The sequence below is a fragment of the Piliocolobus tephrosceles genome, chromosome 13, assembly GCF_002776525.5.
Source record: "Piliocolobus tephrosceles isolate RC106 chromosome 13, ASM277652v3, whole genome shotgun sequence".
In the NCBI taxonomy this organism is placed as follows: domain Eukaryota; kingdom Metazoa; phylum Chordata; class Mammalia; order Primates; family Cercopithecidae; genus Piliocolobus; species Piliocolobus tephrosceles.
In genome coordinates, this window is record NC_045446.1 from 3,569,842 (window position 1) to 3,588,143 (window position 18,302).

The 18,302-nt window shown below is 51.7% G+C and overlaps 1 protein-coding gene across 1 annotated transcript in view; it reads left to right on the forward strand.

The window, feature by feature from the left end:
- Positions 1–18,302, forward strand: part of SHANK2 (SH3 and multiple ankyrin repeat domains 2) — a 646,969-nt gene that overhangs the window by 214,535 nt on the left and 414,132 nt on the right. Inside the window, exon 10 of the mRNA XM_023186421.2 lies at positions 1,779–1,845. Coding sequence (XP_023042189.2) covers positions 1,779–1,845 — 67 coding nt within the window. The remainder of the gene's footprint in view (positions 1–1,778; positions 1,846–18,302) is intronic.

Below are 18,302 nucleotides of genomic sequence, written 5' to 3' on the forward strand. Positions count from 1 at the left end.
TGTGTGTGTGTGTGTGTGTGTGTGTGTGTGTGTGTGTGTGTGTGTGTGTATTTGGCCAGGCACAGTGGCTCATGCCTGTAATCTCAGCATTTTGGAAGGCAGGCCGATCACTTGAGGCCAAGAGTTTGAGACCATCCTGGCCAACATGGCAAAACCGTGTTTCTACCAAAAAAAAAAAAAAAAAAAAAAAAAGGAAAAAGTATATATGTTAATTAGCCAGACATGGTGGCACATGCCTGTGATTCCAGATACTCGGGAGGCTGAGGCACAAGAATCACTTGAGCCTGGGAGGCCGAGGTTGCAGTGAGCCAAGATCACACCACTGCACTCCAGCCTGGATGACAGAGCAAGACCCTGCCTTAAAAAAAAAAAAAAAAAAAAAAAAAGTGTGTGTGTATATATGTATATTATGAGACATTTCAGAATAGACTGCTGCTGCCAACAGCCAATAATTCTAAATAAAGTCCTAACTTATTCTACAAATTTGAGCTTTAAAAATATTCTTTAGGAAAAACAAAATAAAAACAGAAGAGCGAAGACTTTCTGAGGAATATGACCCAAACGAAAGGTCCTTTGAGGCCTACAGATGCCCTAAGTAAGGAAGAAAAAAACACAAAACCAAAAATCTCCCACCCTACCTTAGCAGATCACCTCATACACACAAGAAGAAACGTTGATTTAAATTAAACAAATGAAGTAAGCCCATGTTGGGAAGATGTTACAGATATTTGTTACAGCCACACCCCACTCCTGACACTAAAGTTTGCATTTGTTTATAATTTATTGTAAAGAATTGGCTCACATGATTATGAAGTTGACCAATTTGAAATCAGTAGGTAAGGCTGGAAACACAGGAAGGAGTTGATGCCTCAGTCTTGAGGAGAAACTTCTGTAGGAAACCTCGATTTCGGCTCCTAAGGCCCCCAGCTGATTGGATAAGGTCCACTTACAGTATGACTTGACATCAGCATATTGTAGATGTATGTGTATTTCTGCAGGCTGGCATCTGAATGCCTGGCTCTTTTGTGGGTTGTATGCATTGGTCCTGAGCCCAATGTGTCTCCTTCTGAGGCACTGTGTGCCTTGCCCGTGTGGTCTCTGGTTCTGGCCTTCCTTCCAGGTCTCCATGGCCATCCTAGGAGACTTGGCTTTACCTGCCTGGCTGCTCTCCCATATCAAAGATCATGCATCTTTAGGCAACAGATCTGTAGGGCCTGAGTTGGAACAATTTCCTGTAGGTGATGGCTTTGGTGCCACCCATCTGGCTGTGCATCCATCTGTGGGTAGAATTTTTCCCACAGAACTGAAATCCGATGAGTTTTAAATGCTTTGTTTGAGGTTTCCCCGTCTCTCCAGTTATGTAGATTGGCATGCATCTAATCGGATAAACAGGACTCCGGGGTGTGAGAGCTGGAACTAATCAAGCCCCGTGGGAACACTAGACATAGTCAACGGGGAGAATTCCAGACGCAGGCCTGGTTGAATTCTCAGCTGCTGTGTGGGTGATTTGCCCCACATGCCTTCTGGACAGAGGCCCCCACTCATGTAGGTTGTAGAGCAATGACAACCTTATCATCATAGAACAGCCAACTGCTTTGAGAGAAGCAAGTGTAGTGGTTGGCAAGTTCAGAGGATGAGTGTTGATGGATATTGCGGCTGCAATTTTAAGAGCTGTGATTGGACTCCTTTTGGTGTCAGGCCTTCAGTGATGTAATAGTGTATGCAGAAATCATTGTTCTGCAGGTGACACTTAACTTAATGTGATTTTCACTTTGCAGGTGGCCATAATAGCAGGCAACTTTGAGCTGGCAGAATACATCAAGAACCACAAGGAAACAGACATCGGTGAGTAGGCACGTGGAGAGACTGGTGGGGTTTGGTTTAGAGATGCTGTGAGGGGTCACTCACCAGCTTTTTAAAATGCTCCTAAGATTGGTTTAGAGCCTTCTTTTAGCAAAACTTCACATAGTATTAGCCCGTGTTCTGTCTCTGGTCTTAACTTTTTAAACTTATGGTGGGGATGGGGCTAAGGAAGACCTTAGAGGTTAGGCCGTCTGAAACGTGCTTCTCTAGAAGGATGATGTTCTAATCTATTCTGACAGTCCCCATTGCAAGGTTTCTTTCCGTGTGAACATCATTGATTTAGTAAAATGGGGAGAGGAACAGGAAGTGTGGAGTTCATGCTAAGGGTTGGCTCTGGGATTCCCTCTCTGATGTACGTGTCTGGTTTTCCCAATTAATGATAAAAATTGATACATGTCGTTATGCATTTGTCCAAACTGGTAGAATGTACAAGCCCGAGAGTGAGGCCTGATGTAAACTGTGGACTTCGAGTGACGCTGTAGGCTCTCAGTTGTAACAAATGGCCCACTCCAGAGGGGGGTGGTTGATGACTGGGGAGACCACACGTGAGGGGCAGGGGCTCTCTGGGTAAGCTCTATTCCTTCTGCTCACTTTTACTGTGAACGTAAAACTGCTCTAAAAATATGACAACTTTTTAAAAAATCCAAAAAAAAAATCAAACTGGAGAATGTGCTAAGCATCAAGCAATGGATATAGGGCACGGCTCTTGATTGCTGACACCAATTAATTTGCAGCTGATTTAGATGTGTTTATTGGAAGGTGCCGTAACATCCACACTTCTGTTTAGGCAAAGAGCTGGCAACCCGATGAGGGTGGAGAGAGCCAGTGGCATCCTCTCGACTCCCCTCGGCTGCCTCCGCTTCACTTCCTCCGCAGCTGTGCTGATGGCCGTTCCCCTTTTTAGTGCCCCTTGTGCCAACCAGGAGGACGGTCTCTGGGGCTCCTCCTCTCTCCCATCGCCCTGCCGTTGGCTGGGCCCGGTCTTGCAACTTGGACGAGCCCACTGGCCTGTTTCCTCCAGCCCCGTGCTTCCACAGGACCTGCAGCGGGGAGCAGTCCCGTTGGACCGGCAGTGGTGAGCTTTCGAAGATGGCATCACCCCATCAGAGGGGTCCGGGGGGTGCTCCTGGGTGTCGTTTATTGCCTGTGCCCCTCCACTCATTTTTGGCATCAGGGAAAGCAGAACTGTGTGTTTGGCTGTCGAGGCTTTACTGTGTGGCATGTGTGCCCTGCGTCGACCACGGCCAGTACCTACCCCACCTTGGAGAACTGCATGAGGATGCAGAGCCAGATGCACGGCTTGCATCGTCAAGTACCTGTGCAGAGCCTCGGGGCCTCCCAAAGGCTGCGCCTGACACCGACGCACACATCCCTCCTGTGAGCCGGGGCAAATCGTTTCATTGCTCTGAGATCCAGGGTTCTGCCAGGGCTGCCTCAGCACCTCCATGAGCACATTATAGAGATTGATGAGTTGATGTCTGCAAACTGATTTAGAAAATGAGCTCTCAGAATGCCAGAGACCATCTCTCTGCTCCCTCCCTAATATGAAAACGCGGCACACGGAATAGCTTTGGTTTGAGAGCTAAAAATATCGGCTGCTGTGAAGGGAGTGGGACTGTCTTGACCAGGGGCACACAGTGAAGAAGGGAGGTGAGGGAGCCTGAGCACAGGTCCCACCCATGACTGCAGGGGTTGTTGCTGGCACCCCTGCAGGCAGAGCCCCCGCCAGCTCCACGGATCCTGAGTTGTCTGGGATGGTGACAAGCTCTGGGCTACCCTCATGGGGGCCTACACTGCAAAGAGGAAGGCGTGAAGTGGCTTCCTTATCCCAGCTCTCCACATGGAGCTGAGAGATACCGGGGCTGCTACCCCTGCCCCTAAGCGTTGCCTCATGGAGTCACAGCCACCCTTCCTCCCTTCTGACAAACCCTCCTACTCAAAAATAGGATGGGCCAGGCACAGTGTCTCACGCCTGTAATCCCAGCACTTTGGGAGGCCGAGGCGGGTGGATCACCTGAGGTCAGGAGTTTGAGAGCAGCCTGGCCAACATGGTGAAACCCCGTCTCTACTGAAAATACAAAAATTAGCTGGACGTGATGGTGGGTACCTGTACTCCCAGCTACTCAGGAGGCGGAGGCAGGAGAATTGCTTGAATCCGGGAGGTGAAGGTTGCAGTGAGCCAAGATTGCACCATTACCCTCCAGCCTGGGCAACAAGAGCTAAACTCAGTCTCAAAAACAAAACAAAACAAACAAACAACCAGGATGACTTTCCAAGTCCATTGAAGCACCGAGTTGATTTCACAACCCAGCTTGGGAGACATTTGTTGTCTTTTCAGTTTTTAGATATAATTATTATTAATATCTTCCCTATTTATGATGCAGGCACCTCTTTACAAACAGAGCGGTTTTCGTTATCATAAAAGGAACGCCCATTTGTTGGGCGAATACATTTTAATTACCCTTTTCCTGTTCTGATCAATTATTTATTAGCTGTAAACAGTACCCCCCTATTGAGAAAGGGGGGGGTCCCCACTACAGGCTCACGTGACTGACATATTTTGAAATGCCAGGATCGAGGTTTGAGTCTCTCATGTCTGTATATTTGTAAACTACCCCAGTTCTGCAGGAAAGAAGCAGGACTGGCTTTTACAATCAGCTTATGTAGCAAGTCAGTGTCTGTCGTTCCCTGCTCTTTGAGCTTTCCCAGGGCCCCAACGGGAAAGGATAGTTTAAAACATCTGTACTTGCCCATGGGTTTCCTTATGCATCTACAAAGAAGAAGAATAAGAAAAAAAAACCTCTTGTTTCATCTGAGTCGTCTAAGGGTTTGTGATTATAAACTAGCAAACTGGCATCAACGTAAACTGTGCCATTTAAATCATTGTGTTGAAAGTTTCCCAGAGAGAGATGAAGGATGTGGAGGCTGAGTCCTTCAGGACTGATGTCTCTCAATGTGTTGATTGATCCAAGCACGGTGAATCTGTTGTAAAATCCTGAACTAATGCCTTCTTAACTAAACCTGTAGATTGGAACCCAGTGGCTTCTCCCCTCCCCTGTGGTCACCCCCTCTTTGCATCGCCCCTATGGTGGGGCCAGGTGCTGGGTATGTGGTGGGGAGGGTCTCGTGCTCTCTTCTCCACTAGCTTGCGTGTTTTTTGCCTGCATGAGTCTTGCTAACTCCTGCATGTGGGTCTTTGCTCGTTGTTTAAGAAAGCTGCCCTACTTCTGGGTGAATGAATGAATAACCACAGTGAAAACAGTTAGCGCTTACCAAGTACTACAGGCCAGCACTTCACGTACAGCATCACAACCATGTAAGCCTCCACATCCAGATGCGGTTGTGATCTCCATGTGAAGAAGAGTCTAACTGACATGGCACTGGGGGTGGGGCTCCCCTGGAAGCTGACCTTGAGATGAGGGTTTGAGGGCAAGCTGTTTATTGTGGAGGTGATATAGGAAGCACCAGCAGGGACTTAGGGAAGGAAGTCAGGGAAGGGCAGGGCGCCAGCCATACACATGTGTTCATGAGCAGTTGACTCTGTGGGCCCTTGAGGCTCAGGCCCCTGGGGTCCTCTGGGAACCTGCAGAGGGTGTGCCTGGGCATTATGAAGCAGTTCATGTATTCACCCACCAGTTCCAGCTCCTATGCATGTTCCCTCTGGGTACCAAGACCCTCATCAGGGAATTGGGGAATTGCAGGGGCCTGTGGGGGTAAACTGAGCACATACCCGGGAACAGTGAGTGCCAAGGGGATGCAGGCAGGGCACCAAGGGCATCTTACATTCAGAACTTTTCCAAAGCCACATGCTGGAGGAATTGGGCAAACCAGATTTTAACCCCACATCCATCTGATGCTGAAGTACTTACCTTGAGAACCTGTCCTTTCAACCACTACACCCCGCTGCCTCCCTGGTGAAGCTGAGAGAAACCTTGCACCATGCAAGAGCTGTAGGCATCAGTGTGGGCTAGGACGAGGCAGGCTGAGGAGGCTTTACACAGGCTGGGCCTAGAACCAGAGCTGGGAAGCTGGGCGGAGGGAAGAGGAGGCTTCCTGGGCCACAGACCACCAACAGGGTGGTCCCCCCATAGTTAGAGGGGTCTCTCCTCTGTGCTTCCTTGTCCAGGCTCCCTCGCTCTGAGATATCTAGAGCTAAGCATTTGTCAGCTCCCGGCCAGCTGCCCAATTGCGCTTAGAAGGCAGGGGTGGGGCTGGAGGAAGATGATGCTGAGACCGCATGGGGCAGAGTCTGGCGGCTGGAGAGAGTTGTCTGAGAACAGACGGAATGATGGACTGAGGACCCGGCCTCATGGCTGTGCTGCCTGGCAGCCCCCGAGGGGAGCCTTTGTAGCTCACAGTAGTCTCTCACCAGGGCGGCTCAAGTTGCTCATCCTCTGAGCTTTCGCGAGAGGTCATGTTTTAGTCAGAACTGGTCCTGGCCACCCCTGTCCTCACCCGGGGCTCAGAGTAACTTCTCACCCACAGAATCAGTTGTTTTCTCTGCAAATCCTAGATTCCTCTCCTTCCATCTTCCACGTTAACATTTCAAAGAGGAATTTCTTCTGTGACATTTCTCACCCACCATGAAATATTCAGTTGTCACTGGCAGTGTTCCTTCCCAGAATGCTCTTAGCAGTGTCAGGGTGAGGGTCCATCAGAGTCACCCAGGAGGCCTTCAGAGGGGAGATGCAGCCTGGCCCTCTGCCCTGGGGGACGGAGACTGAGCGAGGGAGGGAGGAGGAGGACATGCTTTGGGGGCTGCAGAGTCACTTCCCTGGGATCACAGAATGAAAGAATTCCAACTGTGGGACCTTGGAGGCTGTCCACCCAGAGCACCAGCAGAAGGAACCAGCTTTGCCAACACGTTGATTTTGGGCTTCTGGCCTTCAGAACTATGAGATAGTAAATTCTGGTTGTTTTAAGCCACTCCGTTGGTGGTGGTTCCCACCAACTGAGCGGGAAGAAATGGCCCCAGTCTCTTCCAGTCTAAAGAGGAGCCTGCATGCACTGAGGACGGCAGACTGCCTCTGCTATAGGAGAAGCGTCCTTTCTCCCAGGCTGTACGTGCACATGTCAGGTACCTGAAATAGCAGGTCCTCAAGACGCCTGCACTCTCACCAGCTCAAACTCCTATGTGGTCACCAACTTCCTTCCCGTGACAACTCTTTTTTTTTTTTTTTTTTTTTGAGGTGGAGTCTATCACCCTGTCACCCAGACCGGAGTGCAGTGGCACGATCTCGGCTCACTGCAACCTCCGCCACCCGGGTTCAAGTGATTCTCCTGCCTCAGCCTCCCGAGTAGCTGGGATTACAGGCGTGTGCCACCACGCCTGGCTAATTTTTTGTTTTGTTTTGTTTGAGATGGAGTTTCGCTTCTGTTGCCCTGGCTGGAGTGCAAGGGTATGATCTTGTCTCACTGTAACCTCCACCTCCCAGGTTCAAGCAATTCTCCTGCCTCAGCCTCCCGAGTAGCTGAGATTATAGGCATGCACCACCACACCTGGCTAATTTTGTATTTTTAGTAGAGATGGGGTTTCTCCATGTTGGTCAGTCTAGTCTCGAACTCCCAACCTCAGGTGATCCGCCTGCTTCAGCCTCCCAAAGTACTGGGATTACATGCGTGAGCCACACACCTGGCCTCTGTATTTTTTTTTTTTTTTTTTTTTTTTTAGTAGAGACAAGGTTTCACCGTGTTGGCCAAGATGGTCTCAATCTCTTGACTTAGTGATCCGTATGCCTCAGCCTCCCAAAGTGCTGGAATTATAGGCAGCACTTTTATTATAAGCAGAGCTACCGTGCCCGGCCCAAGTTTTTGTATTTTTAGTAGAGACGGGGTTTCACCATGTTGGCCAGGCTGTTCTTGAACTCCTGACCTCAGGTGATCCGCCCGCCTCGGCCTCCCAAACTGCTGGGATTACAGGCATGAGCCACCGTGCCCAGCCTGGTGACAACTGTTCATTGAGCACCTTTTGCACAGACCCTGTGCTAATTTGGAGATTCAGAAACATTTGCATGTCCCAGGTCCTTTGGGAGGGGATGGCCATGGAAAATATTGTCCCTCTGTTTATTATAGAGGGACCCCCGGATCTAAAAGTCATGTTTGAAGGATGGTGGAGCCTGTGCACCCTTCCTAGGTAGAGTGAGCTACTAACCTGTTGCTGTTTAATGGGAACACATGCCACACCCACTCAGGAAAATGGGCTTTTCTACACACGTTGCTTTTCTGGCTGTTACAGCTCCCACTCCCCCATGTCCTGGCCCCAGTCTTCCAGCTACGTCTCCCTCCTCTGCCCTCTCTCCATCCTCCATTCCCAGGAGCCTTCCAGGTTGCTGCCAGCCGCCCCTAAGACAGCTTCTGAGCCACCGCACTCCTGGTCCTGGTCCTGGTCCTGACTGTCTTCTTGACTCGCCTGCCCTAACCCTGTCCTGCCCACTGAGGCCCCTGGTGCCCAGCGGCCTGTCTAATTTGGGGTACATCTGAGTCCCTTGGGGGAGCTTGTATGGAATGCAGATGCCCAGCACCACCCTCAGAGTCTGATTCGGTAGGTTGAGAGGCCGTCTGGAATTGCGGTTTCAAATCCCTCTGGCGGTTCTCATGCTGGACGTCCCAGCACCAACTCCTCCTTTGCTTCCCAGGATCTGCCAGGCGTTTCTTCTCATCCACATCTTTCGTGGCCCTGCTCAGGGCCTGGGGGTGGGCCGTGTACTCGGTTCCCGGGGCTGCCGCAACAAATGACCACCAACTGAGTGGCTTCAAACAACTGGAATTGACCGTCTCACTGTTTTGAAGGTCAGAAGTCCAAAATCAAGGTGTTGGCAGGGCTGGTTCCCTTTGCAGGCTCAGAGGAAGGATCCTTCCTTGCCTCTGAAGTTCCTGGGCTTCTGAATGCACCACCCCAGCCCCCACCTCTGTCTTCACGTGGCTTCCCCTCTGCATGTATCTCAGAGGTCCTACTCCACTCCCTTATACAGACTCCAGTCTTTGAATTTAGAGTCCACCCTAAATCCAGGATGATCTCGAGATCCTTCAACACGTCGCACCTGAAAAGACCCTGTTTCCAAATGAGGGTGCAGTTTAGGTCCCAGGGATTAGGACTTGGTCCCATCTTTTTGAGGACCACCGTTCCACCCAGTCTAGGGGACTCACATTGCTTCGTGACTTTGGTCTTCCCAGACTGTTACCTCTTCAAGGACAGGTGGTATCTGATTCTGCCGTCCCCACTGTGCAGGGCGCGTCGTGGGGCCTCAGGCAATGTGTTGGATGGACGGCTCCTGCCCCAGCTCTTGTTCACTCCAAGTCAGCTTCTCTCATCCTTGTTTGTTTTTGTTGTTGTTGTTGGGGTTTTTTTTTGTTGTTTGTTTGTTTTGAGATGGCGTCTCCCTCTGTTGCCCAGGCTGGAGTGCAGTGGAGCGGTTTCAGTTCACTTCAACCTCCACCTCCCGGATTCAAGCGATTCTGCTGCGTCAACCTCCCGAGTAGCTAGGAGCTCGGATTACAGACACCCGCCACCACGCCCAGCTAATTTTTGTATATTTAGTAGAGATGGGGTTTCACCATGTTGGTCAGGCTGGTCTCGAACTCCTGACTTCCGCTGATCCACGTACCTTAGCCTCACCCGAAGTCCTAGAATTTCAGGTGTGAACCACCACACTCGGCCCTACTCCTCTGTTCTTGACATCAAACCTGCTTTCCCTGGTACCCGGTCTTGAGTGTCAAGGGTGGGACACGTATTGGCAAATCAGTTGCTGGATTGAGTGTGTTAACGAGAGGGCGATGTTTTATCTGACTCGAACAGTTTCAGAGTCCAGGAGCAGCCAAGCTCAGAGGCACAGAGGAGAGGAGGCAGTTGGAGGAAGTGGGCTGTGTTGAGTTTGATGTCGTGAGTCCTCAAGCCAGGGATTTCTGGATTTCTGCATTAGATTGTGGGTGGCCACATGGCTTCTTGATTCTAGGTTCTGTGGCTTGGCTTCCGCCACCCTGTATCCTCCATAACTTCAAGGATGCTGCTGTAGTCCTTCTTCCTCGGCGAATCTTTTGTCCGTTCCTGGCCTCTTGGGTGGGGGTGGGTGGTGTCAGATGATCACTGGAGGACTCCAAGTTCTCTGTCTGCCATTCGTCTATCACTGTCACCCTCAGGAATCATGGCATTGCTGCATTATGGTCTTCAGCAAGACTTGTCTTAGGCAACTTAGGAGAAATATGGATAAAGAGAGACCTGTCCCTTAAACTTGAGGCTGTTGGCTCTTGCTTTGGCGTCAGGGCAAACCCTGGGTGCTCACAAGCAGAGCTGTCTCCTGTCGGGAAATGGAGGTGAGACTCACCTTTGCCTCTATGGGGTTGGGCCACATTTCTCAATGTGGGTCTGAGGGAAGGAAATTCCAAGGTGGAGGTGGGTGTGGGGTGGATGTTGGTGCTTCAAAGTGGGTAAATTAAAATACCGAACGTTTTTTGACTTGCCACGTACAGCCTGGTCAGTGGGATGTTTTCCTTTAAAAAGTTCCTTTAAAGGATCAAATGGCCTCCCTGCTGCTGAGGAGGGATCCTTTGTTTCCGAAACACAGAAGCAATCAGTGCCAGGAAGTCAGTGCCTTTACGATGCTGGAATGTGGCTTTCAGGGAGAAGACAGTGAACACTGCGAGGTGATGAATGGGTGCTCTGAGGTCTGTAGAATCCAGAAATGGATTCAAGTTTATCTCTTTAAAAAAGAGAGGGTTCAGCCTGCAGCGAAGCATTCTGTTCACAATCCGGCCAGCATGTATGTTGCTGTTGACTGATGCTGTGATGCTGTTTCTGTCCCCCTCCTCTTAAAAAAAATATATTAAATGTGACCTCTGTCTGGTGATTTTATTTGCCAACATGTATGTTGATGTTGACTGATGCTGTGATGCTGTTTCTGTCCCCCTCCTCTTAAAAAAAATATATTAAACGTGACCTCTGTCTGGTGATTTTATTTGCCAACTGGAAGAAAGTGGTGGTTTAAATGCAGACGTGAATACCAAAGTTAATCCTTGCTTGTTGTCGTCCAGTGTTTAGCTGGCCGAGTAAATGAGCCCAGCAGGTTATAAAAGCTTTGCCATAGAGCCTTGACGATGGCTTCTGTAGGATGGAGATCCCAAACAGCAAGACTGTCCGGGTGCCCGGGAGCCCGCGTCCGAAACAGTCATGCACACATTAAGCATGTTGCCAGCTGATAAGCTTTGGACTGGGATAACCTATTTTTTACGGTCTTTGTTGTTTTTGCTTTTGCCCGGCTTTGTGGGGAGATGCACTGTCAGATGGATTAAATGACATGGGTTGTTCTTCCTCAACCGAACAAGGTTTGTTTTCATACATCTTGTCCTTCCGCAGCTATGGAGAGAGAAGCGAGTGGTTTTTGTATTTTAAAAGGAGGCACATTGAGCTGATGTGTGAGTTTGGGTGCCTGATTAGCCGACGAAGGAATACTTGGATACTGTTGCTAGGTTTCAAGACCGGGTGCCTGTATAATTATGCTTTAGATATGTATAGATGATGAATAGAGGGTCGTGTTTTCAAACAGATTGCTTAATGTAATATGTTAGGGGTGTGTGTGTGTGTGTGTGATTGTGTGTGTGAAAGTAAAATTCAGGCTGATTTTGAGCCATGATCCTTTAAAAATATACCTGTTTGCTAGATACTCCCTGCTGTGAAATAAAATAGATCTGATTTGAAAATTTTCAGTTTACCTGGCATTTTGACTGTGAACTGTGCTCCTTCCAATGAAACACAGATGATTATCTGCAGTAAACACAATAGCCTTTGTGTTTGTAAGTAGAACCAGCAGCTCCCAAGGAAAACCCCAAATCCTCACCTATTTCATTTCAGTAGATCAGAGTGATCGGGGTCCCCATTATTGAGTCCCCTCCTGTACCTGTTAAGAATAAAGCCTCCCAAGGAAAGCCAAAATTGCATTTTTTTACTTAGCATTCTGCAGCAGTCACACAGCTGTTGACCAGATTCCCACAGAATATTTTCAGAACAAATCGCTGGAGAAGGAGGACAGAAAGCCCCCAACAGACACAGCAGTTTCTAGGCACAGGGGAGCAGTCGGCCGCCTCTGTGACCTGTCTGTTGGGACTGACCTGCGTCTTGTCTCGTCCCCGTTCGCGGGACTGAGTGAGCTGTGCGAGTGTGCGTGTGGTTTCCGGTCTGTGTGTGTGCGGTGCTGGCTCCACACGCCCGGCTGCTGGTTTTATCCGGACAGAACCAGCTGTGTTGTTTGTCTGCCACTCTGGAGTCTTGCTTGGTGTCATTTTCATGTCTGCTGAAGGGGTCGGTCACATGCGTGTTGCTGTGGTTCTGCTTTCTCCCGTGCGCATCTGTCTAGAAGTTTTGTTCCAAAAAGCGGAGTTGACTTGCGGGGGTGGGATCCAAGGTGACCAGCTTTGTGTAAGGGCCACAGGTGGCCGGTGTGTTGGGTTGGGAGGGTATTTTTACGTTTGGCCGATTTCCAGCACCGACGCCGGGGGAGTGTCCGCTGGCAGATCGGCCGTCTTGCGTGGCCTGCCCTGAATGCTGAGTACATGGTGCTCCCGGGGCAGTTGTGTTTTTGTCCTGAGGGGATGCTGCAGTGACAGTGAGGCCAGGGCTTCTGCCCAGTGTGCGTCTCTGTGTGCCTTGTCTTCGTTCACGTTCGTTGCCATGTTCTGTCCACACCCCTGCCCCATGCCTCCTGTGTAGCCCCTTTACTCACTGGAGCCTGCCCCGTGGCCTGTCCCCTCTTCAGCCAAATGGAGAACTGTTTGGGGGGACTGGGTGGAGGACATGGAGTCCCTGACCACACTGATTCCCACGCAGTGGACATGTGGCTGCTGGGAAGCATGTCCCACTGCAGGTCCCGCACGGTGCACACACAGATCGACTCCTTCCGTCTTCTGGGTTGAACTGTTGCGCAAACCTGAGCTTCTCCCAGCTCTTTGCTCCCCGTTCCTGGTCAGTTAGGGCCCCTACAGAAGAGCCTTTACCACTCCATCCCCTGCGGAAGGGCAGAAGCTCAGAGAGTCTCTGTTGTGCCTTAGCCTGACCCTCACCATGCGGTCCCTGCACGGTTCCCCTCCACACAGCGCTCCTGGGGCACTTACGGGAGATGACTTTGATCCCTGGTTCCCAACCACACGAGACCCCAGCTTCTCTTAGAAGAAATGTTGTATAACATCTCCTTCGTTATCCTCAAATGAAACTCTTAGGTAACATACCCTGACAAGTGGAACTTAAAAATGACGTCCGGCTGGGTGCGGTGGCTCACGCCTGTAATCCCAGCACTTTGGGAGGCTGGGGTGGGTGGATCGCCTGAGGTCAGGAGTTCGAGACCAGCCTGGCCAACATGGTGAAACCCCACCTCTACTAAAAATACAAAATTTAGCCAGGCGTGGTGGTACATGTCTGTAATCCCAGCTACTCGGGAGGGTGAGGCAGGAGAATCACTTGAACCCGGGAGGCGGAGGTTGCAGTGAGCCGAGATGGCGCCATTGCACTCCAGCCTGGGCAACAAGAGCCAGACTTTGTCTCAAAAAAAAAGAAAGAAAAGAAAAGATGCCCATCGTGTTCTACAAAACAGGAACACTGTTCTACAACGCAGGAACACACGAGGGGGACCGGACACTGCAGGCAGGGAGGGGTCTGCCCCAGAAGACCCAGTGCAGTTTCAGTGGTCATTCCCTTCCCATCTGGTCACCATGAACCCGAGAGCTCCTCCAGCAGCTAGGAGGTGCTCGACCATAGGTCGGATGTAGTCCAAGGTAGGGCTGGCTTCCAAAATGGTCAACAGCTCTTAGGAAAGTTCCAAACCAAACAAAGCCCATGCTGTCTTTCATTGCATTCTTGGAAAATTCAGGGAATATTAAAGCAGTGCAGATCTGTGTTGTGTTTCTAAGTCACACGCAGGAGGTTGTGCAGATAAACAGGTTTTGCATCTGTCTGAACGTCTGGTGGGTCCCTCAACATCCCTAGGGGCCCGTTCCGTGCCTTACAGGACTTTAGCCTGCCTGGTCCCTGCCCACCACGTGTGAGAAGCACCCCCTCCCAAATTATCATCACAGCCCGAGCCCTCTCTGGTGGGGTGGATGCCAGCCTGGTGGGAAATGCTACTCGGGCACTCACAGGGTTTGACCTAGTGCACTGGCCTGAGCCAGGCGTGGGTTGGTGCATTCGGCTCTCGCCCTCTGCGTCCATTCTCCCACAGAGTTTCTCCCTTGCCCCTGCGCCACCTGCCCCTGCTCCTGGCTCCCTGCAGAGCTCTGTTCCCACCCTTCTGAGACCGAGGACTCTGTGGCCCTGCAGGTTGGCCTCTGGTTCCTCAGCTCTGACTCCTGCGGAGGGCTGAAGACCACCAAGGTCACAACCAAGGCAGATTCCTCCTTCCTGGCCTCCTGTTGTAAGGTGTCCCCTTCGTGCCCTGCCGGCATCTTCAGTGCCTTCTCCCCTTGCCTGGGCCTCCCCAGCCCCGCCTGCCTTTCAGGGCACATGGCCTAGCCCAAGTGGAGGGCGGTTCTTGTTTCCACATGGTCTCGTCCACCCCTTCTCTGTGCCTCCGGCGTGGGTCCAGGAGGGCGCTGAGGTCCACCCTGGAGGCTTTCCGGGGCCCCCTGGTTTTGCTCTGTCCTGCTCCACACTGTGGCATGCCCTCTCAGGTGGGCTCCTGGAGTCCTGGGTGGCCTCTGCCCCCTTTCCCGGCCTCCTTTGTTCTCTTGGTCTGGTCCTACCTGCTCAGGTCAGGTTCTGGATTCTCCCTGCCCATGTCATTTCTCCAGATGGAGGCCCTGCACCAGGTCCAGGGATCAAGTGGACCAGGACTTTGTGCCATAGCTGAGGAACTGGACTTCTGGCTGTTGGTTTCCTACAGATGGAGGACATTTATGTTATACCTGCCATAGGTATCAGGGTGGGAAGGCTGAGGTCAGCATTAGGGGATTGCTAAATCCCAATGGGGTGGAGAGTCAGGATGGCTTCCTGGAGGAGGAGGCAACTGCTGCCTTGATCTGAGCAGCAAAAATAGCTCCTGTGCCTTCAGCCCTTTCAGAGCTGGGCCTGGACTCAGTGCTCAATCCTAATGACAGCCCTGTTAGGGAGGTGCCTTCACTGCCCCGTTTTCGGCCCAGGAGGATGAGGATCCTGGAGCCCAGACACTTGACTGGGTCCCCAGGGTGGGGACGGAGCTGGGGCTGGAACCAAGAGCCCTGACTCCGGAGCCGCCACTTCACTCGTGCCAAGGCTGCCCATAACACTGCTTCTCTCTGCCACCTTGACCTTTGGAACCCTGGCTCCTGCCCTCCCCTCCCGCAGGCTGCAGGCAAGCCCACCCTCCCCTCCAGCTGCCTCCTGCCTGCCCTGCAGTGTGCTGTTCACCTGGAGCTGTTTCCTCGGGACCTCCCCTCACTCCTGCAAAATCCATGCAGTTCTGCCCTCCTGGAGGATCAGGCCAGCCGTTTGGCTTCCTGTGCTAGCAGATGTTGGGCCAGCGTGGACAGATGGCACAGAGGTGGCCTCTCTTGTGGACATGAGGATAAGCCACTGCCACCTTTCAGCAAAGCCGTGGGGATCACTGTCCTCTCCCTGCACTGCCACCCCTCACCCCTGCGCTCTTGGATGATTTTGCAAGCAAGTTTTGCGCTCTGCCCTGCCTGACCTCAGCCTGTCTCTGCACAGACTAGCCCAGCTGGCCCCTGCTCCTGTTCTGTGACCTATTAATGACAAGGTCATATCTCAGCCTGCAGCAGTGACCAGACACTGCCAAAGAAAGGAATCCTTGGCCGCTTCTGTCATGATCTTCTTCACTGGGCCATTTTATCAAGGAAAATCAATTTCCCTATCACCCTGAGATATATATTAAATCCTTGGCTTGTAGGCGATAGAGCTGCTTCCCAGCTCCTAGGCACAGGCACACCGCAGGGGCCTTTCTGCCTGCCTTCCACACTGCAGTGGCCCCGCTCCCGTCCCACCCCAGAGCTCACCAGGCCCAGAAACACTTGGTGGACGGCCGAGCAGAGCCACCCATTCTTCCCTCCTCCACTTCCTTCTCCCTTGCTCATTCCTCCCCTTTCCCCACCCCCTCCCTCCTCCATGCTATTTGTCTCACCTGCCAGCATCATGCCGGTCACTCATCCTTTAACCCTGGTCCTCAGTGTGTCCACTTGCGGGCTTGGAGAATTCACACTGATGTTTTCCCCTTCTCTAGCAAGGGTTCCCTTCCTGCAAGTGAATTAAAACAAAGGATCTAGACCGGTGTGGTGGCTCACATCTATAATCCCAGGATTTTGGGAGGCTGGGCTGGGAGGATCCCTTGAGGCCAGGAGTTTGAGACCAGCCTGGACAACTTAGCAAGACCCTATCTCTACAAAAAATAAATAAATAATTAGCTGGGTGCAGGAGGCTGAGGTGGAATCATTGCTTGAAACCTGGGAGTTTGAGGCTGCAGTGAGCAGCCCTGGCTGTGATGGTGCCACAGCACTGCAGCCTGGGCAACAGAGCAAAACCTGGTCTCTTAAAAGAAAATTAAAATTAAAGCCAAAGGATCTAGTGTACTCAAAAGAGCTCTGGAATTCTAGAACTCTGTGCTCACCCATCCACCTGGGGAGAAAGATTATTGGTATCTACCCAGAAGAGAACAATCCAAGCTCCCTGGAGATTACTATTATTATTATTATTATTTTGATAGACACAGGGTCTCCCTGTATTGTCCAGGCTGGTCTTAAACTCATGAGCTCAAGCCATCCTTCTACCTCAGTCTCCCAAAGTGCAGGAATTACAGACGTGAGACACTGTAACCAACCCCATTAGCCACGTTTTAAGATTTGTGTCTATCTTGTACCCCCGACTCACTTGCTTCATGATGAAGCTGTAGAAAGACTCTTGGCCAGGCAAGGTGGCTCGCACCTGTAATCCCTGTACTTTGGGAGGCCGAAGCTAGAGGATTGCTTGAGCCCAGGAGTTCAAGACCAGCCTGGGTAAGATGATGAGACTTCATCTCTACAAAAAATTTAGAAAATAAAATAATTAGCCAAGCGTGGTGGTGCATGCCTGTAATCTCAACTAATTGAGAGGCTGAACTGGGAAGATGGCTTGAGCCTGGTAGTTCAAGGCTGCGAAGAGCTATGACCGGGCCGCTGTGCTCCAGCCTGGATGACAGATAGAGGTTCTGTTTCTATTAACAGAAAGAAAGACTCCCCAGGTGCTCCCAGAAGTAATTGTCTTTCGGGGTTGGGACGCCCAAAAGTTGGTGACCCCAGGGAACCCAGACTCTGAATGTGAAAGGGTTCTGGGAATCTTGCGAACCCCCACTCAGTCTCATGACTCACAGACCCGGCCAGAAATCCCCCTTGGAGAGCCTGCACCTGGGCAACTGTGGCTGATGGCCCCGGGAGCTCCATCCTCTCAGGATGCCTATCCACAGGTGGCAGCCGGGACCCTGGCCCCTTCAGTCCTCCTTGTTCTGTGGAGGGAAGAATCTACGCTTCAGTGGGGCAGGGGCTGTTGTGAGGGTACACAGACTGATGGGAGCAGACATCGTGTCCCCCATCCCCAGCCAGGGTCCCCCACTCCCAGCATAGGGGGCAAGCCCAGGGATGGGAGGGGGGTGGAGAAGAGTCTTGACTTCTGTGTTCCATGAGCACATGCCGCCAACCTCACAGGGCGGGTCGTGCCTGCTTCCAGATGACTTGAATGGAAGTCTCAGAAGCTCTTGATTCCGCGTGGCTCCACCTGCCTCTCCGGCGTTCTCTTTTCCCAGCCCTTCCAGGCAGCTCACAGGCAGGAGCTGTCCCTGCCCCCCTCCTTTTCGGTCCTCTGTTTAGGGTGTTCCTTTTCTCAGTGCACCTCCGTCCATCTCCCCAATTTTCTTCGAAGACTCTTCCAGCAGCCCCCCAAGCCCGGTCTCCTCCCCAGCTGACCACAGCCTTTCTTTTGACCAGAATACCCAATTAGTGCACTTCCCTTTTCACATTCAGAGTCATGGCCGGCTTCATAGACATCGGGGTGCACGTACTGTCTATCCCCAGGCTCACCGGGAAGCTCACAGTAGACATCAGGGTGCCCGGGTTATCTATCCTCAGGCTACCTGGGAAGCTCGGGATAGACATTGAGGTGCCTGGGCTGACTATCCCAAGGCTAGCTGGGGAGCTTGGAGCCCTGGAAGGCACGGCACTGGCCCCTGGGCCTCACACTGGAGCTGCACAGCACCTACCACCGAGTGGGCCACAGCACGGTCGCGACATCAAGGTCCTGAAACTCGAACAAACATTTGGCTACCCTCAAAAGCCAGGAAGCTTTGTCACTATTCCTAGGAGAGACCTGGGATCCCTGTGGACTCTGCTTTCCCTGACTCCTCACTTGTGCCCTTCCCTGGGGTGTCCCGGGCTCTCCAGGCCTGGAAGCAACTGCAGGAACCCAGCCAAGGCCCCACTCAGCTGGTGCCAGGAGAGAGGGT